This window comes from Gasterosteus aculeatus, chromosome 7 (assembly GCF_964276395.1).
Source record: "Gasterosteus aculeatus chromosome 7, fGasAcu3.hap1.1, whole genome shotgun sequence".
Classification (NCBI taxonomy): domain Eukaryota; kingdom Metazoa; phylum Chordata; class Actinopteri; order Perciformes; family Gasterosteidae; genus Gasterosteus; species Gasterosteus aculeatus.
Genome location: NC_135694.1, coordinates 12,794,215 through 12,815,013, shown reverse-complemented (window position 1 = coordinate 12,815,013; position 20,799 = coordinate 12,794,215). Strand labels below are relative to the sequence as shown.

Below are 20,799 nucleotides of genomic sequence, written 5' to 3'. Positions count from 1 at the left end.
GGGGAAACTTTCAGGCGAAGAGCTATGAGAAGAGAACCGATCTGTAACGCAACATATTCATATTAGTTATTTTTACAGCTAATTTCAATTATATTTTTTCGGTGCATTCTGAATTTGTATCAACTGATAAAGAATTGATGACTAACAAAAAAACAAAACACTGTCCTTCTGGTTTTGAAATGGTACACATGTTGTACTTGTATTTCGCTCTTCTAATCTTCGTCCGCTCAAAGCTCTTTAATGTCATCATTCACCCATTACACACATTCAAAACACTGATGGGAGGAGCTACCATACACTGACACCTGCCCATCAGCAATTAACATTTACAACATCCACATACCATAGTCACAGCTACTGGAGCAATGTCTAATTACATGCAGATAAGTAGAGCCAGTGATCAAACCCCTGATCCTCTGATTGAAGGACAGCTATTCTCCGCACTAACCAACATGTCAAATGCATGGGATGTGGAATTAAGACGATTGAAGCCATACATTCTTCAGTGTGTGCTGTATTTATCTGGAAAGCGGAGTCCATTGCTCTTGGAGCAACCCCAGCAGTGCCTACATGTACCAGAATGCATTGCACATAACCCCCCCAACAAGTTTCAACTGGAGGGTCCCCGACCATTAGGCCACATATTCATGCTCGGCCTGGCCGCTGCCTTTCTTTAGCCGTATCCTTTGGCTCCCATAAATACTCCAACAACTTGAGTGAGTGAAAAGCACTACAAAATGTATCCGCCAACATTACAGCTCAGCTCTCAAATTGTGGGAATAAAGTAAATCAGGAGGCTCTCCTTTTAAGGTCTAAGAGGCAGGGACTAGAAGTTGAAGGTCAGTGGTTCATCCTCATCTCATTGTCAGGTCACATGACGGCAAGTTCAATCCATTACTTTAGCCATCAACAATTATTGGACTTCCACATAAAAAGGGGCCTGATTTTCCCTTTAAGCTTCCAATGTGATACCACACAATCATCTGCTTTACCAGAAATTTGAGTGTGGGGGGAAAACTACTCATTGTGTGATGTAATGTTATAGACTTGAGACTGTTGATTCTTACTGCATCAGGAAGAAGATGTATTGTGTGGACCACTTCAGGAAAATCTGCTAAAGCCCTGTAGCCACAGCTGGCCACCTCTGGATCCTGTTACAGCAAACACACACACACATAGATGACTCAACGTTTTAAAATAGAAGTAGACTGTAAGAAATGTAGACTGTGTTTTCACAGAGATTACCATTGGTTTGAGCCGATGTTTCAGGCCTCTGCAAAGCTGAATTATGAACATTTTATGGGGAACGTAGCTACATTTGATGAACACATTTGATCCATTGTTTTTATTAAAAAAACAAATAACCGCAGCTTTAGGAATGTACTGCATTTAGGTTCAGCAGCTGCCTTCCCTAACCTTTAGCCAATCATTTAATTTGCTTTTGTTCGAAATCTATAACTTCAATATAAGAAATGAGTTGCTGCACAAGTTTTTATCTATGTGAGAGGAAAAATAATTTATTAAAACGATTCAATTCTGTAAATGAAAACACAAATCCTCCCTAGATCTGTCTGTCACACGCATGCGCGCACACACACACACACACACACACACACACACACACACACACACACACACACACACACACACACACACTACATTCAGGACACGTACCATGCTCACAGCATAATTCCAGAGAAAGCTGACCACCTCCTCCTTCACTTTCTGGATAAAAAAAAAAGCATTTGTAAAGCAAACATTAGCTTTAAAATGTAACAACATACACTCACAGGTTATATTAGGCTTAGGTTAGGGTTGTGCTATATCTATAGCCTATATATAGACTCTGTATAGATATAGCACAACAATCTGAGTGTAAGATCTCAAGACCATTCTCTTAAATGTGTAATGTAAACACAACTTAAGTCAGTGGATGTTTAGCCTAGCTTAGCATGGAAACTGGGTGGAAACTACTAGCCTTGCTCTGTCCCAAAGTATCAACCACTCTAAAGCTTACTGTTGAACTGGTCTGTCAGTCTGATACTTTTGTTTAGGGTCTCCATTTCAAGTGGGATGGTCTGTCGATGAGCTCAGGTTTTGGTCTTCATGTACAATGATAACCATTCTGACCATAATATTTTAGAAAGCTCACAGAAAAACACAAAACACACAGCTGCAGGAGCCAGCTCAATAAGAGGTGCTTGTATTGTTCTTGGAGTACATATTCTTATCTTTAGAAGTGCTTGCAGGGATATTTTTTAACTTTGGCGAGGTTCCTTCTTTCTATAGACACATAAACCTGCTTTAATCAAACAAAAAGTAGGCAAACAAAGACAGTTGGCTGGTTATTACCTATTTAAAGCCCTAACTTGTACATTTGTCTTTTTTTTCCTACAGGAAAAACGGTTCTGATTAGCCAGAGTGGTGTGTAAATGTGATAGCCCCTTTTGGAACCAGCAGACAAACTGATTGAACTAGTCCTAACAGTGCATCAAACAGAGGCTTTCACGCAGTACACCAGATACCTTGTATTCATCCGACTTGACAGGGAGCTGGGGAACCAGAGCCAGAAGTTCTGCAATGGCTTTGACCATCTGGGGACGCGAGTCACAGCTCAGCTCGGGTCCCAGACTCCTCCATGTCGAGACAATGTCCACAACCTATAAGACAATCCTCATAGAAGTCAGGTATACTGCACATGGAGCAAATGTTGTCTACGTGTGTGTGTGTGTGTGTGTGTGTGTGTGTGAGACCTCTGCCCGGCACAGCTCCTGTAGTCCTTGCAGGGCGAGAGCAGCAGGGGTGGCCATGTCTGGTTTGGTGCACTGGTTCAGAGTAAGTGTGATGACAGCCAACATGTCACTTCCATGTTGGTAAGGCCTGTTACACAATCATAAAACATGGTGTCAATGAGTGGGTGGAAGTTAAATGACCAAAGTTAAGCATCGGACTCTAATCCACTCCCTTCCCTTTGTATTCAATCAATCAGACCCTAAGGTCTTCCCTTAAAGAAAGCCCCTCGTCCATCACCTCTCTCTGCAGATGTCTCTGACGCAGGCGGCTCTGGCCAGGATCTGCTCCCACTGGGAGTCCCTCCCCACCACCACCCTGCTGTCCTGCTGGCCCAGCAGACGCTGCAACTCCGGGTAGACTCGATCCTGACAGGGAGGGACCAAGCGGGTGGTTAGGAGGAGGCGGACAACAACCCGAAAGGGAGAACATGAGCGTCACTCATCACGGACCTGTTTCTTCCAAAGAGCGGTCATGAGGCGCATTGCCACCGCTCTGAGCTTAGTGGTGCTGGCCAGCATGTGGAGAGTCTGCAGCACCATGGGGACACAGAACTGGAACAACAAAGCACACGGCCTGGCTTATTGATTAAGATCAACTGAAATGAGCTCTCCGAGTCCTCTGCTTGTGCACATTCACAATATCAATCAGGCTTTATGAAGAGCGATCTTCAGAGATGATGAACGGTTGTTTGCATTTCATGACGTAACATAACGTTGCAGATGTGCTCGGTACCTTGTGAGTCCCGAGGTTTGGCAGGCAGTTCAGCACAGCGTGAGCCAGGACCGGATTCTTCTCCTTCCCAAGTTTGAACAACAGAACAGGAATAAGGGAGGGAACCTGCAGACACACACAGTGTCTTTAGATCAAGCACCTCAAAAGAGGAGATTTATCCCAACAGGATAAAAGTACTCAGATTGACACACTTTCGGTCCTAACATTCTACCCAGCACCATTTGTAACCCAGTTCGCCAATGGTTGTTTGAAAAATGAGTTTTCAGATTGAGAAGTGATTACGAACCATGATGCACCAGCATCATCAGCCCATGACCTTTAACATTAACAGACTCAAAAAGGAACCCAGAGTGGGTTCTAGACAAATCCCTTGGAACAAAAATGATTGTGGGTGGATTCTTGTTTAGGATTGAACCTTCTGAGAGGGTTCTGGGTGAAACCACACATCATCTAATACCAAGGGCAGTCTAAGATAGGAATGATTGATGACAAAAAGCTTAATAAAGAACAAATCTTTTTTTACACTTAATATGTGTGGGTTGCAGAGAAGCGCACGTGTCGTCTCTGCAGAAACCAGTTGTTGAGTCCATTCCATTCAACGGACCCAGGTCTGACAAAGAGTGAAAATAGGAACCGGTGACGGTCCTTGGACGCATGTCGTCAACAGCTCTGCAGTCTAACAGCCTTTAATTAACATAAAGCACTTACTGCTGCCCTGCACCTTAGCCGTTGCATAGCAACCACTTCACCTGCTTGAGAGGAAGCACGGTGGGGTACAGAAGAAGGAAATGGGTTTTCCTTCAAGCTGAATCCCTGAAAAAAATAGTGTTGACTCTAAACCACAAGCTTCAATGCAGATAAATAATACTGGATCAATCCTTTGTGGTTACTTTTCTAACAAAGACATACTAAGCCGGCAGACATGGTTCATGCGATATTGGAGAGGGAAGTCCAAAGCAGTCTCATATGCCAATAACTTTCCACCAGCACATTGGAACGGCAAGCCAAGTGTCGTTCTGGGAGCAATTAGAGCAGCAGGGGAACACCGGGAGGCCTCTAACGAGCCCCTGTAATGAGCAGAGTATAACAATGTGATACTTCAGTTCATCTTCTGGAGCTAGTGGCTCCATTTATCGTTCTCCAGGGTCGGGAGGGGGGGTCTCTTTAAGCCTCTCTCTTCATACGACCAAAAGCAGAACGCCTTTTCCCAAATAGTTTACACTAGTGCTTACATTTATACAACAGATTATTAAAATAATGTTAAAAAACAAAGCCTGGTTTAACCCTTGTATTCCTGATAAAATTGAATACAATTTGGGAGTGGGGTGATGGCCCTAATAGGTCTCTCTAACTACATAAAATGCAAAGAGAACCCAAACCGTATGTGAAACAGGCTTTGCTTTCTAATTCCACCTGTTCTCCAACAGTTCCTCTAGGTTTACCTGTCGACCTGATATGTTCAGCACAACGTACATGAACACAGCCTTAAGTACAATGGAGCTTCTCTGCTTCTTTTTGAAAACATTTTTTTTTAAATGATTTCAAGTCTGTTGCATTTATTTTTGTTTGTATATTTGATAACAAGACCATAACCATATATTTCAAAATAATAATATCCTAGTTGCTCTATTCGAAACGTAAAAACGGTTTCTTTCATGCCGAGGTACATCTTGACATTTGGGCTTTTTCTCCTTTGATCCAAGACCCAAAATACACATTCTGATCCTTCTACTACTTTGTCCATTTGGCTTTATACATTTCAACAAAAATTACCATTAGTTAATGCCATAAATATTCCATAAACATTTTAGAAAAACATTTTTAAAAAATGTAATATATTACTAAAAGCATAGGGATTTTTCTCCATGGCTGTTGATTGTATTTTCTAATTTCTGGGGTGAAATAATTTGATATTGAAAATCCCATTGATAAAAACCTTACATTTTCCAAACAAAACCACAATAATAAACCTAGCTATATCGAATACTCAGATCTCTGTTCCGGAAATGCAGAACAGCTCATATTCTTTACAAATTGAGGCCCCTACATACTAACAAAAGGCAGCGGTAGCTGTACTTTGGCCATCTGAAGTGAAACTGGTGGATCACCTACCTGGCAGGGGTCGGCTGCAGCGACGGCCTGGCCTGCTTTGAGAGCCAGCTGGCACACGTCTTCCCCACCCACGATGATGAGGTGGGTCACGATGAGGGCCAGGGTGCCGAGCCGGCTGTGGCTGGACGACAGGGCCGAGCAGACGGACAGCAGCCACTCAGCTGCTGCCGCCGGATGGTCTACCACGCTACGCAGCATGGACAGTGCCACACTGAGCTCGCTGTACCACGGAGTGAGAGGAAGAGCCAATGGGGGACCAGACTGAGGAGGAGAACCGTTTATCTGTCATGCTCAAATTTATGATGAGACATAGGAATAAACTAATCAACAACTGGAAAAGAAGATTCAATGTTAAAAGAGAAAGTGAGAGGATAGGAGCTTTAGCCTTGTAGAACAGCAGCTGGTCCATTCTTCCTCACTCACGTAGTGTTGGACTGGAGGAGAAGTAACTTTCACCAATGCCGATTGCATTTTAATGCATTAATTTCAACAAAAAGCATTAAGGTGTTCAACTGGAATCACTAATGTTCTTTTTCAGTTTTATTTTGTCATTATTATTATTTAAAGGAGATAATCAAAATACTTCAATCCTAGCCAATATAACTGCTCTTTCACTATAGAGCTCAATTCTTAATTGCAATATATATATATATATAAAGTATTGTTTTTTCATTGTGCTCTATACTTTCAGCAGTGAGTGACAGATCAAATCTGGGTGGGAAAAGCATTGGATTATAAAGTCAGTGTAACAAAGAGTATGAGAAAACTGCTGATGTACCCGTTAATAAACAGTCGGATAAAACTATTTCAGCCAAACTAGCTCAGACGTTTAAAAATAGCCTGCTCTCAGACTGGTCATTTTGAGTCAACAGCTCGCTGATGGTCACCTGACCAGGTTTCCCCGCCGGTCTGCTGATGCGGCGCAGAAGCCTGTGGGCCAGGTCCTTGTTGAGGCTGTGTGTCCGCCGGTCAGCCAGCGGCTCGGTGAGGTCCGAGCAGGACAGGAGCTGGAGCACAGGAAGAACCAGGACTGGACTGGACCAGGGCGACGGCTCAGCCTGCTCAGGAACTAAACCCAGAGCTGTGGCAGCGGGACAGAGAGAGAGAAGAGAAAAAAGGTCAAAGAATCTATTGGCGCAAATGAGGGTGTAAAGTGGGAGAGATGAAATGATCAACGGGCATTTTAACATGCCATCTTGGGAAATTATGTAGCTAGGAAGGAATAACCACACACACCACAGTTCATACATTCAAGGGCAATGCAGTGCATGTTAAATGTTATGTCATATACATAAAATAACTAATGCAATTATTGGAGGGATTGTAAATTAACGAGGTAATAATGCATAGCCAAATTGTATAGGTCAATTTTAAGCTTAAATATATATAATTTATCATTGTCAATCAAACGTTGTTCTTCAAATGTGTTGACATGTTTTGAATGATTTTGCAGTTATAGTACCGATCGGTTTACTGAGCCATACAATTTATATCTAGCAATGTCGTTAAAATAAACCTACCACTTCTATGTGGAAAATATGTATAATAAGTCTCGTATTGTAATGAAGCAGTTATCCGTGATGATTCTCAGTCTATGGGATATTTGGTTAGTTTGTTTAACCTCTAAAAACAAGTCACATAAACACTAACTGATGGAGGCAGCAGTACACCACCAAGTCCTGTGTTCTGAGTGCTAGAATTTGTCAATTGAGTTATTAGCTTTTAAGAGAGCATAAAGGGGATTATGGCTTCAGTTAAATCAGCGCAAATATGATAAATCTAGTGTAAATTATATAGTGCAGCGATTCCCAAAGTGTGGGCCGCGAAGGTACTGCAGGTGGGCCGCGAGAGGTCATTTACAATAAATAGTTTAATTTTCAATTTTTAAAAGTTTGAAATGAATATAAAAATATTGATGATACGGCACATTAGTTATGTGAAACATTAGTTGATGAAGCACAAACAATTTAAACGGACAGATTAATAAAACAATAAGGCTCTCGCTCGAAATGGCTGCTCTTGTCCGCCTGTCATTGTTCAACAAACGGGGCGCCCTCTTGTAGTATTAAAGTAAATATACCGCATTTTACGCACTCCAAGGCGCACTTAAAAGGCTTTAATTTTCTCAAAAAACGACGGTGCCTTATAATCCGGAGCGCCTTATATATGGATCAATTGGTTAATCCATACTGGTTGTACACGGCGCTCAAGGCGCTCTGCCAAACATGCCAAAGCTCGGCCTACGACGGCGAGATGCTGAGCGGCGCTGAAGCGCGTGAGATACGGAGCTTTTTTCAGGGCGTGTCGGAGAAACAAAGCTGTCGTTCTCGCCGAGCACTTCATGAGATCAAAGAGCGAGAGACGGCGCCCTTTTCTTTACAGTAGCTGAACCATCTTAACGGGGAAAATAAGTTATTCTAAAAGCAGCCGATTTAAGATTTAAGGCGTGGATGGCGAGGGGGCGGCGGGAGCGGACGCACTTCACGGCATCGATCGGACCCTGAAAGCACCGTCTCCACCTTACTGTCAAACAGAACAACAGCGAGCACGTGGAAAACTCTTTTGAGCGCGAGCAGAGATTCTCCTCGCGAGCAACGAAGTTCACGTTTCGCAAGCGAGCAAATACCTTGCGGAGGTCATTTAATCATTATGTTTTGATCAGAGTTGTGATTAAAGGTTTGGGTGGTCCGCGAAAGATTTTAAGATTTCAAAGTGGGCCGTGGCATTCTTGAGTTTGGGAGCCGCTGATATAGTGTAAATGATCTAGTGTATGAAGAACTACATCGTGCAATCACACTCTCCCTGTGTGTCCAGTACTGGATGTTTCACACATTCAGATTCAACAGATTTATTAAAGAGGCTTTTTACCCAGACTGAGCAGGCTGGTCTGCTGAGCTGCAGGGACCTCTAAGAGCAGCATAGCCACGCCCATCAACAGCTCATCCAACGGCAGCTCCTGCAGATGGAAACAGTGCAGGTGAGATGACTGTCGATGAACTTGTCCAGAGCGAATAACTTGTTTTATTGGAACATAAACTACCGACCTGGTGACTGGCGGGCAGCAGCCGTTGCAGCACGTTGAGCAGAGGGCGGCAGTCTCCGTTTAACTCCAGGCAGCGCCGGCAGGCACACAGCAGGTGGAGAAGAAGGCCGACTCTCTCCGTCCTCCAGCGTTCCTTCGGGGCCAGGACGAGGTTCTGAAACAGGGCGTCTACGAATCCACACAGCTCCAGCACCGCCTCCACGCTGTCCACCTGTCAACACGGACGATAACACCAACTCCTCTTAACACCATCAACCACATTGTCTCTGTGTAGTGATGAAGAAGTTCATTTAAACTGCTGCTCGTGCGAGTGTTGTTAGATTTTGGCAGAGTTAGATTTCACAAGAAGGTGCTGCAGCACGGAGACTTTCACCCGGTTTCTTGGTATTTGATTTGGAGAAAGTTATTATGTATTAGAATAACATCCTTCAAGTAACAATGATAATTGGACCATAAGATTTGTTTGTATGAAAATGCAAGTGCTCTATGCCCCAGTCTTTTTGATACTGATACTGAGACATGATGTTTTGGAGCTATATATTATTTTATCTATGACCTCTATGACGTAGGCCTCTGTTACAGTTCTGCCTAACCACACCCTAAAGTGAGTCACCTGCATGTGTGGCACCAGCTGACAGAGGCACTGAAGTAGGCTGTCTGCCACTTGGGAGGTGGGTTCCTGGAGGACGGATCCAGCCCCTGGGTGTGCAGGCAGGAGCACCCTGAGGAGTCTGTGCCGCAGGAGGGCGTGCTGGGGCTGCCTCTGAGGCTCACAGTACAGGTATTGCAGGAAGGGGGCCAGCATGGTGATGTAGGAGGGTTCACTTCTGCAAAAACACAAAGTCCACACCAGGTGAGAAGCAGAGATGTGCAGTGGTGGTGTGTGTCTGTCGTCATTGGAATAACAGCTGAGCGCTGAGATATGAGTTATCAGGATGGGTGTCCGCACCAGATGGCGTTGAAATTCATGCAGCGTGATAGGAAGGAGATTTGATGGGAGGGTTCAAAGCCTCTGTGGCAGCCATGCTAACCTGTCAGCAGCCTGGCCAATTAAGTCATCAATCTCCAGAAGCAAAGTGGGCCAGCAGTCCACGCGGTTCTCCAGCGCAGTGATGAACGGGTGAGGGCTGCTCCTGCAAAACAACACGAACAGAGTGTTGCCAGATGTTACATGCTAAATGAACCACAGTAATCACCATTTAAGCTCCTATAGCAAAAAACTTAAGGTCCAGGATCCAAACTATTAAATTTATAAACTGAAATGACAGATATGACTGACGGCTCATTAGTGATCAACTTGAGAGATGAACTATGAAGAGGAACTACAGAAACAACCCTTCACAAAAAGGATTGCACAGCTTTTGCTGCCGCTAAACCTGAACATACGGGACAAGAAGAAGCTACTGCAGAGTGAAATACGCCACAATCTGAGAACATCTCAGTGCTCTTGGGCTATTCGACTGGGAAACCAAAGTAGGTTTTCCGTCCCTCACTTTGAAAATTGTTGCCCGAAGTTTTAATATTTAATGCGCCTGCCCTTTGATGTGCGGAAATGTTGTTATTTATTCGTAATCATTCTGCCTACTGTGTTGTTTCTTATTCATGTTTTGCCAGATTAATAGTTGCAATCAGATATACAAATGTTATAATTGCAGTCGGCTGAAAGATAAAATGTGCGTGTAATGCTGCTGCCAAGAATTGTGCATCACTGCACAATTCTTTGAGCACTAAAACCAAGCAAGAACATCCATTCGTTGTCTTGAGTCTGAACTCACATTCGCTCACTGGTGCTGCCAATTACTCTTTTACATTTGTCAATCTCGTATGGAGCCATATAGAACACAAGAGCCCGGCTGTCATCAAGGTTAGCAGTAAGCTTCAGTAAAATATGTGTGGATCGGCCCCATCTCTCACAATCATATTATGTCTTCCAATTACTATTTTTGAATAAAATAGTTTAAAAACTAGAGGTGTTCCCATCCTCTACCTGTCCTGGCAGTGTAAAATCCACACAGCCTTCATTACGCTTCCATTTGCAGACCCATAAGTCCGGACCACACACAGGGGTCAAATCCAAGGTGAAGCCCACAGACAGGTCAACTCAAGAGCACTTAACCCACGCATTCCTTCCATCGCATATGGAAGTGGAGGAAGGAAGTTCAGTGACTGAGCATGTCTGTGCTCGTAGCAGACTCCAGCCAGGCCCTGACACGGACTAAAAAGCGCCCTCCCCCACACACACTTTACATGCTGTTATCTGTCTGACCATGTCTGCCCCCCTCCTCGGGTTCCCGATAGCCGTCTCCTCAGCACAGCTTCCATCCATCAGCCTCTCAACGCGCTGCCTCCTTTTCAGGAGCCACACAAAGGGAGCGGCAGAGACCTTCCTCCTGTAAGCTCAACTCCAAGTTCAGCGGTGGATCAGAGTGCTGGCGGACGGACAGGCCAGGTAAGAGCCGTCTGCTGAAAGGCTGCCGTTTACACCCAGCTCTGAGTCGAAGTCTGGGTTACCACCTGAAAGCACCACAGCACTCTAACGATATCCTTCATGAATCCCATTAACCTTGAAGGTATCTTTAACAGATAAATATGACCGATAAAACCCCCCAATTCTTATCACTCAGACATGCAGACACACAGAAAGCTTAGTCTTATAGCGCATGACGTTAATAAGCACAACCGAGGCTGGCTTTAGCCTTTAGAGAAACATAATTAGTCCGAAAAAGACATCCTGATGTTTTGTTTAGTATACAGGTTTTAGTACAGAGACACTAGTGTCATATTGGCCTTACAATTGAAAGTCCTCAAATGATACCAGCGATACAACCATTGGACATTGATGTCAAAATGACATGAAAAAGACAGAAATTAGAGCATAAAATGACATCACGTGAGGATTAACACTACAGGCTGCAAAAACAAAAGCCAAATTGTGATCCTGTAGTGTGTACAGAAAGTTATGTATGGCTCTTTTGTGTCACATGACCCAACTCTGTTATACTGCATCTCTGTTTCTCTCGATTTCACTGTAGCAGTGTTGACGGGGGCAGGTCTGTGGGGGACTATTTGCGATACTGAAAGGTGGCTGCCTGAAGTCCAGCCTGGCACATGTTACAGTGTGGACTGCTGGGGGCTGGCATGCTCTTGAGCAAGGCACTGAATCCCCCCCTAGCTGCTTCAAAGTCTGAATATGTGGTAGCTCCATCGCTTTGCCACGACTGTAATAAAGAGAAAATGCAGAATCAAACAATTAAGTACTCCTAAGAGTAAAAAGAAAAATCAGTCGCTTTATTTGTGTAGAAGTGGAAAAGACGAAACGCGCAAACATTAAGGTAATAGATCATTTGGGGTCGTCGTGGCGCAGGGGTTAGAGAAGGTTGTTGGTTCGATTCCAGGCTGCCCCATGTTCCATGTCGAAGTGTCCCTGAGCAAGACACCCCTAATTGCTCCGCGGGGCAAAAATGTGAAAAAGCCATGGGTTTAAAGTGTAATGTAAGTCGCTTTGGATAAAAGCATCTGCTAAATGACCTGTAATGTAATGTAATCATATCAGTACTTCTATAAAATAGTAATTCTTAAGTGCAAGGGAGGGAAGAGGATAGAAGTGTGAACTACATACTCATTCAAGTTAATTCAGAATATATTTTTAGTATTAGTAATTACTATTAGGACATTAAAGCAAGCGATAAGGATTGTATAAGGATTACTTCCAGTGATTTAACATGATAATTAATGTTGGTGTTTGTTGTTATTTTGTATTGATTTGGTAATTAACTCATTACACATCAAAAAAATATTTTTCCATCAGCTTATGTTTCATCATCTTTGGAGCATATGCTTTGTCATATACGCCAAGTACGAAAGCTTTTTTGTTCATGTTCATTTTGTTCACTTCATCACATTCAGTTTAGGTCAATTTTGCACAAATTGTAAACATGCTGCAATGTCTCCCCCCAAATGATGATGATGATGAGAAAACTACACTGTACACAAAGAAGCAATGTCAGTTCATCAATCATAACATGTCCTTCACAGTGGGACCTGAATTCTTTAATGACCTAAAAGGCCTACAGCAAATACACTGTCTTGTCTGTAAACACTAATATATTAGTTATTGATGTGATCTACGTTCACTCTACGATTACTAACTAGCCAGGGTTTGCATGGCTGACCTTGAGAGTAGCTGCTGATTACCTGAGCTGGCACACGCATCCAGGACAAACTACGCTACGGTCACAAATCGCAGCCCCTCACACCCCCACACCCTGCTGGGGGTGTGAGGGGCTCGGAGTCTCCGTGGCAGATTGCAGCGAGCAGACGATCAACAAAGGACGGCAGTGTGCATCCTCCATTAATCCTGCAGCACTTAGTTACCCAGGGGTGCCAGGACCAGCGACCAATGGAGGGCCAGACTGCCAGACCAACGGCGCCTCCCTGCTGCCCCCCCACACATTCATCTCCCCACCGGGGAGGTGTGGGCCGCCCGACAGACGCAGACAGAAGAGGCAGCGCTGAAGACAGAATAGGACAATGGGAAGGAGGAGAGGAAGCAAGGAAAGATAGAGATGAGGAGAAAGACACGTTAAGAGGGTGAAGGGTAGATGGAGAGCGGCAGAGAGGAAGGGAAGAACATAAACAACTCTTTATATCACCCGCTGTAACTGATTAAAGAGGCCCCGGGGTCCTGGCAGGGGTAAAGGTCTAAGACTGGAGGAAGAGGAGGAGGAGGAGGACACCCCTACACTAAATCTGCCTAAGCCACAGACAGCTACTACTCTGAATAGGAACTGGATAGTCAGCATGACTGCTCTCCTAACAAAAGCTTCCAAGTAAGTGGGGCCTCCACTGGCTCGGATATTGGTCAAAGTAAATGCTGAGTTTTCATGAAACTGAAAATGCTTTGAGTGTAATGGCTCAAAACACACAAGCAGTAAGACATTCAAACAGTTCACCAAGCTGATCTAGACTAAAGAGCATCTGAAATGTGGATCGGAATCAGAAGCCATTTATTACAACATATGTTATACATTTGTCTTGATGACTAGATATACAAATACAATTGAATAAAAGAAGATAAAAATATATAAGCAAAATTAAAACAATGAACAGATACGTATGTTAAAACACGTATGTATGTACATTGGTTTCTCTCACCATTGAAACATATGTGCAAAATGTTCCAGGGATGGAGTATTGGGTGAATCGGGGGCTCGTACTTTGTTCATGAGACTGATGGCGGGGGAAAAAAAAAAAAACTTTCTGTGGCGTGAGGTCTTGGTCATGATGGCCCGAACCCTCCTGCCAGAGGCTCAAAGAGAAGTGCACCATCATTGTCTTTGGCTGGTTGAATTTCTTTAACTGCCCCAGGAAGAACAACCTCTGCTGAGCCTTCTTGGTGATGGAGCTGATGTTCAGCTCCCACTTGAGGTCCTGGGTGATGATGGAGCCCAGGAAACGAAAGGACTCCATAGTGGTACCGGCAGAATCACAGTGATGGGGGAAAATGGGCCCACGTTGCTTCGGAAATCCACAACCATCTCCACTGTCTTTAGAGCGTTGAGCTCCAGGTTGTTCTGGCTGCACCACGACACCAGATGGTCAGACTCCACCTGTAGGCGGACTCATCCCCACCAGAGATCAGTCCAATGAGGGTGGTGTCATCCGCAAACTTCAGGAGCTTGACGGACTGGTGACTGGAGGTGCAGCTGTTGGTGTACAGGGAGAAGAGCAGAGGGGAAAGACCGCAGCCTTGGGGGGAACCGGTGCTGACGGTCCGAGAGGCTGAGACATGTTTCCCAGCTTCACGTGCTGCTTCCTGTCGGACAGGAAGTCTGTGATCCACTTGCAGGTGAAGTCGGGCACGTGCAGCAGAGACGGGACGATGGTGTTGAAAGCAGAGCTGAAGTCCACAAACAGGATCCTGGCGTAGGTTCCTGGAGAGTCCAGATGCTGGAGGGCCATGTTGACAGCATTGTCTACAGACCTGTAGGCGAGCTGCAGGTGGTCCATGAGGGGGTTGGTAAAGGTTGAGGTGGGACAGGACTAGGCCTTCAAATGACTTCATGACAATACCACAATCTCATTGGCTACTGGAAACGGGCAATGTTTCAGTGGCTCCTCCCAATCAGACTAATTTGAGTAGTGAGAATGTTAGAGTTGAGGTGACATTCACAGGCAGCCGTAGTCTACGCTTTCATAGCTCATAAAACACTAAATCCTCGTCAGACCACAGTCACTGGCATCCCAGTCTACATTTAGACCTCTCCACAAAGACTGTATCTGCATTCAACCAAAGCCTGCTCGAACGTAGTCTGAGCAGCGTTGACCAAACACTTTTCTGAGTAAAAAGTATCAATAATATACTAGATAACATTAATGGATAGCCGCCACAGTGACCGTGTCACTGCAGTGTCATGCAACTCAGCCATTATTAATTTGGATTCTGTACACCTGTTACAGTGTGACTACCTGGCCTAGTCCCAGGTGCATCAAAGCAGCAACAACACGTTTACAGCTCACTGATCAACATGTTGCATCTGTTTAATGTGCACGAGCAAAGCCTGAAAAGGATGGTTTGTGTTTTCAGGGAGATCTGTAGGTCTGGGATTGAAGCAGTTAAATAGTGACCTACTTATTTAAGAATTTCCCTAGTAAAAAGAGAGATAAACAAGGGATACATAAAAAATCCTTACATAAAAACCACAAAACTTTCTTCTCATCAGTCATAATTCATAATAATAATAATAATAATTCACACTCATAATCACTTCAGGCTTGATTTGACCAGAAAACAGAAAGCAAAAATGAGCAGCAGGATTTGCTGTTGATTTTGAAAGCACCCTTACTCCTAGGATTCCTACATGATGTACTAAATACAACGGAGGAGTCAACCTATCAAAGGGGATCCTCGAACAGTACCAAAATAACCTTTAAAATGTCATCGTGTGAGATATGACCAATTATACACATGCAACAATAAAGATAGATCGACATCCCGTGTGATTGAGACTGACCTGATGGAGTAAGGACAGCTGAAGTGTGGGACTCTTTCTCTCTGGTCGGCCTGCAACTGGAGCAGCCGTCCAATATTCTTCATCAGCCCCTGGGCATTTCTGCTCACAGGGCCGGTCACAAACAGACACAGAATAATAAGGAAAGAGCTCAAATTAGAAAAGGAAAAGGAGCTTATTTGCTTTCTGACACTTGAGCACAAATGTTGAATACATAGAAATGTTTATATCACTTTGATACATACGGGTATGCCATAAATCATATTAATAGTAGACCTTTGCATGGGGTCATTGTCTCTAAATGGAACTCGTGAATTTGAATTGATATATCGCAATCCCTGGATTTTGCAGTTACAATGAGAGCTAACATACAGTTGTGGTCAAACGTTTACATACACAAAGGCCATTTAAGATGAGTCCTATCGTGTTGAATAGAAAAAAAAGTTACTCAGCAGTTGGAAATGATCCTCCTGCTCTGCAGGCATCACTGCATCCTGAAAGTTATATTCTTCCGGACGTTCTACTTAAAGAAATATCCGTATTTGGTGGTCACCTTGACTGGCACAACACTGAGCTGTGACTTGTGAGTACTATTGTATTACTACTGACAGATTTTTGTTGACCTAAAAACAATAAAAGTTGTCTCAAAGTTCAAAAGTGGCTTCACAGAAAGGTATAGAATAGAAATCGAAGCATGTGCACGCTAGATGAAGTGAGGCTCTACTTGGTGTGTTTTGTGTACCTGGAGGAGGGCAGCAGGTTGAGGACTCTGTTGAGAACGTAGTGTAGGTCGGCGTGGCCTTGATCCACCAGCAGCACCACGGCATCGCAGCAGGCAGAGCGCACCGGAGCGCAGTCACTGCAGCACTGCTGCCACAGGGCCTCCAGCGCCGGGCCCTGCACACACAACTCCAGATCTGGATCTAGATTCAGCTTGAAAGCTCCCGTTCAATTGGACTCACATGTTCAACAACTCCTTCAGTCAGGACAAAGAGTGTGCTGAATTCCCTGCATGTCTTGTTTTACAGTCCATGTTCAGACTTAAAAACATGGTATTTTCAACAAGAAAAGTGCACAAAGGTACAGTTCAGAACTCCTCAAGGTCCGTCTGCAACGACCAGCCTCTGATGGTTATCTGTTGCAATGCATTCTAAATGCTTGGGTCGGGTGCTTCTGTGAAAAGCGGATCATCAGAGACGAGCCGATGGCGCTAAAAAGCCAACACGAGTGGAACACGTTCCCGATGTTGGATACCAATTGTCAATGTATGGTTCTTTTGTATCTCATCATTTCAAAACTGAATATGCAATAATGTCAACACAGTTCAATAAATAATTAATGCCAAACGATGAATAAAAGGCTTCAATAACACTATATCACCGGTACTGCTTTCAGTGATCAGTGATCTCTTATTGGTCCTAAAGACCCCAAATGGAGACTCCTTAGTGGGTGTAGTCTCAAACTCAACTTCTCCAATTAAATCTAGGAGCCGTTATATCACACCCAAACGTCATGTTAATACAGGAAACACTTAGCATCCAGCAGCAGTGAAGCCATTATAATAAACTCACCTGGGTGGAGGACTGTGTGATTCGCCCATTGGTTTCTTTCTCCTTCAGCACAGCAGCAACAAGCTGTCTCACCGTCTGGAATAGAGAAAGCAGACCTGGTACGTGTCTGATTTTAAGAAAGGTTCGCTTTGTTTGAGAGATCTTTCTTGTGGTTTTCTTAAGATTGATCTTTTCAGCATTAAACAATCCCCTTCTGTTGTTTTGAGAGGTGAGTGGCACGTGCCTGCTTCTCTGCCATTGGTCGGCAGTTCTAGCCTGGCTCACTCATTGGCTAACAGGATAAGAAGATCGGCACGAGGGCCGGACCTAGGAGTGTTCATCCCAATGACAGTTTAACATCCTGGGAGATGCATCCACCTGCTTGTGAGATGATGGGATTGATATGCCAAGTGCAGAGCTGTGCTCCCATTTGAATACTTCCATTAGTACATATTCATCCAAGACAATGTGCGCACAATGTACCTACTAAGCTAGTGAGCACATTGAGACAGGTCAGTGTTGTCTCAAATCAAACCAGGTCGTTGTGAACTGACCAGAAATGAAGACAAAGACCCCTGACAGTGGGAATATGGAAGTGAAGACCAGTCTGAGCTGCTGACTCAGCAGCTTACCTGAGCTTGTATGACGGGGCTGTGAAAGTCAAATCGTATCTTCAGACTGTCCGTCATATCAGCTGGTCAAGCCTTGAAGGGGGGGACACAAAAATCAATAACGTTTGTGGTAGTTAACAGTGTTAGTGAAACAAAGCTGAGTGATGCTGTGAGCCACCTGCTGCATTGTAGCATCAATGGAGACGACCGTCCCCGGCTGAAGCCCTGCTCGGAGGCGTTCAGGGGCCGACACCCTTTTGAAAGGCAATTCGGGCCTTGTGTTATTAGATGATTGGCCTGCAGCCATCGCATCATTTTGCATTAAATTATTCACAAGTCATCAGTTTACCACTCCGTTCAATAAGTCTCAGGGGGCCCATCTCAGGGTATCGGGCCTGCCGATACGGAGCACAGGTGCTGAGCGCCAGCTGTCGGAGGCCTGCAGACCACAGCTGCACACCAGCACCCAGCAGGTCTCCTATCGGCCCATACTTCAGGGAGCGTCTGTGTGCTAGGTATCAGAAAATAGATGTAGGCTGCTTTATCGGAGACATCCTTCATTAGAATCAAACTACTTTTAGTTCTGGAAACTGGTTTAATAGTTTCTGAGGCGACGCTTGTCTTCTTGACTTTTAACGAGAATGTTCTCCCCCTCTGTTAAATGAAACATATTTATCTTCGAATTTGCTGGATCATTCGGGTGGCTTTGCATAGATTTGTATTGGGTGTAGTATCATCAAAAACAAAAGTGAAGGCCTGAAATATTTATACATATATATTACCTAAAAGAATGAAGAACACAGTGTTGCTTGTTAGTTTGGTTAAATCTTTGGACTATTGTTTACTTGGCTAATTGAACTTTATATTCTTATATTTTTAGTATATATTGTGCATTTTTTTATAGGTTTTACTCTTTTATTTCTTCCCCTGTAAGTATAAACGCTGCTGTGGCTTAAAGAAGTACTATCTACCTACATGTGACTTCAGGGGAGAGAAGAGCATACAGTGAAGCTTTTAAGCCTTTTCCACTCATCGATATATTAGTTTACCATGACTGTAAACACGAGCAGCCTCAACAACCCCCCCCCCCCTCCCTGTTATCTAACTGATTACCCCGCCTGCCTTGCTCTACTGTCCACCAGCCTGCTCGCTCTGCACCGACATTCAGCTCCATGGCCACATGAACCAGTAAGTACTGCTGCTATACAGCTGTTTGGACAATTGATACTTCTGCTAATAATGAAGGACCCACATGTGTTACTAAGATATTTTAGCTAAAAACTTGATTTTGACAAGTTGTGTGTGTGTGGTAGAAGTTTACTTTTTAGTGAAACAAACTATAACGACTGTCATTACTTGTCACGGCTCAGGTGACAGCTATAATTTGGAAAAAGCTGCTTCTACCCAAACTTAAGGCAGCGGATGGTCAGATAGAGCTATAAAAAAAAAAATGTTCCAGTGGTTTCTAGAGCATATGTACCTGAGAGGAAAACAATACGGTCCGGCCTGTCCTGCCAGGTCTGCATTGGCAACAAAAGGGAGGACAATACAGGGACAGTGTTGAGCCAACACGGCTTTAGAAATGACCCCTCTGAGGCTTTACTGTGGGACACCGGCTGCCGAGAAACACACAGCCCCGACTGACACGTGGGACTTCTGATGGGCTTTCAGGAGACACAACACACACGCTTTCACAGCCATGTCGGAATGCCTCATATCACACAACAGCTACACAACCGGTGGTCTTCTCGAACATGTGAAACACATTTAAATAAAAGGGTTGGTTCGTGATAGTTTGGATTAATAAATCATTACGTCATTAGATCAATCTTATTAGGGCTGTGAAACAAGTTAGTCAATTGATAAAATATTTGATCAACAACAACAATCGCAATCATTTATGAAGCATTCTTTGTCTTTTTTGGAGCAAAAACGCTGCTGGATGCAGTTCCTCAAAAAGAAATGTGAAAATGTTTTTTAATAAACTAATTAAAAGCTATTTATTTAACATGGTACTTTTAACGGTCTTTGACAAGATGTTAAATACACACACACGCACACACACACACACACACAACTCCACATTTCAAACAGAAGGAGGGTCAGTGGCAAACGGACCACTTAAAGCACCGTTATGCTAAGCTAGCTGCTAGGCTAAGCTAGCTGCTATGCTACTTCCATCTCAACATCTAACGTTACCCTGCGTGGCACACAGTCTGCAGAGGACCACCACTGTGTCCATAAAAGACTGTGGTTTGAAAACGTCCTGGCTAAATGTGGGGATTGTTGGCACTTCAAAAACAGCCATTAAATGATGGAGAGATGAGAGCAAAGTGCACGAGGACAGCAGGAAGAGTCGCAAGTTCAACATGTTCCACCAGGTGGAATTCTGTCTCCAAGATGATCAAATGCATGTAGTTTTGGGTTTAAAAAAACATTAACAAATAAACAACAGTGTCCTAAAAACACACTTTCTAAAGTGATTACGTTTAAGATTTAGAAAAACAAAACATTCCTATTGTAACAACAACAACATTATTAATCGCCATTAACGAGATTAATGAATTTCAAAATGTGCAATAAATGAGTTAATTGTTTTAATCTATTAGGCACAACGATCAAAATGTTAACTCTTGAAGTATGTGGGAACCGGACAATGGCGTTGACCACTAGTGCCGTGGAGCGGTGGCTGTTTGAGAAGGTTACCTGATACCATGGATCCTGTATCAAAATGCTGCCTTAGGTGAAGCCAAAACATCTCCATCAAAATATTAACCTGGTGACTGGCAGCAGTAGAAAGGCCAAAGATGAGAGGATAGTATCGTATTCATTGTTTAAAGAGGACCACCTGAGCAGGTTGTGATGGACGCCGCTTTGTTAGCGGGTCATGCTGCCGTCTGCTGCTGCTACACACACACCGCACACCTCCGGGGGTCCAGCCCTGCACT

General features: G+C 44.0%; 2 protein-coding genes across 8 annotated transcripts in view; one reads left to right on the top strand and one right to left on the bottom strand.

The window, feature by feature from the left end:
- The window catches only part of focad (focadhesin), a 35,945-nt gene that overhangs the window by 14,536 nt on the left and 610 nt on the right, over positions 1 to 20,799 (bottom strand). The window contains exons 2-19 of one of the 4 annotated variants that reach the window (XM_040180050.2): positions 18,030 to 18,105; positions 17,873 to 17,944; positions 17,262 to 17,336; positions 16,433 to 16,587; positions 15,694 to 15,792; positions 9,712 to 9,813; positions 9,294 to 9,507; positions 8,682 to 8,891; positions 8,506 to 8,593; positions 6,525 to 6,718; positions 5,638 to 5,898; positions 3,526 to 3,630; positions 3,243 to 3,344; positions 3,031 to 3,158; positions 2,754 to 2,880; positions 2,526 to 2,660; positions 1,675 to 1,725; positions 1,068 to 1,151 (exon numbers count right to left, since the gene is read on the bottom strand). In XM_040180050.2, coding sequence (XP_040035984.2) covers positions 1,068 to 1,151; positions 1,675 to 1,725; positions 2,526 to 2,660; positions 2,754 to 2,880; positions 3,031 to 3,158; positions 3,243 to 3,344; positions 3,526 to 3,630; positions 5,638 to 5,898; positions 6,525 to 6,718; positions 8,506 to 8,593; positions 8,682 to 8,891; positions 9,294 to 9,507; positions 9,712 to 9,813; positions 15,694 to 15,792; positions 16,433 to 16,587; positions 17,262 to 17,336; positions 17,873 to 17,929 — 2,187 coding nt within the window. In that variant the 5' untranslated portion in view covers positions 17,930 to 17,944; positions 18,030 to 18,105. Of the gene's footprint in view, positions 1 to 1,067; positions 1,152 to 1,674; positions 1,726 to 2,525; positions 2,661 to 2,753; positions 2,881 to 3,030; positions 3,159 to 3,242; positions 3,345 to 3,525; positions 3,631 to 5,637; positions 5,899 to 6,524; positions 6,719 to 8,505; positions 8,594 to 8,681; positions 8,892 to 9,293; positions 9,508 to 9,711; positions 9,814 to 15,693; positions 15,793 to 16,432; positions 16,588 to 17,261; positions 17,337 to 17,872; positions 17,945 to 18,029; positions 18,106 to 20,557; positions 20,666 to 20,799 lie in introns of those variants that run through there. The other 3 variants (XM_040180052.2, XM_040180049.2, XM_040180053.2) reach the window with 3 other exon arrangements.
- Positions 18,887 to 20,799, top strand: part of mllt3 (MLLT3 super elongation complex subunit) — a 38,029-nt gene continuing 36,116 nt past the window's right edge. For all 4 annotated transcript variants that reach the window (XM_078105775.1, XM_078105773.1, XM_078105774.1 and 1 more), the window contains exon 1: positions 18,887 to 19,039. In XM_078105775.1, coding sequence (XP_077961901.1) covers positions 18,902 to 19,039 — 138 coding nt within the window. In that variant the 5' untranslated portion in view covers positions 18,887 to 18,901. The remainder of the gene's footprint in view (positions 19,040 to 20,799) is intronic.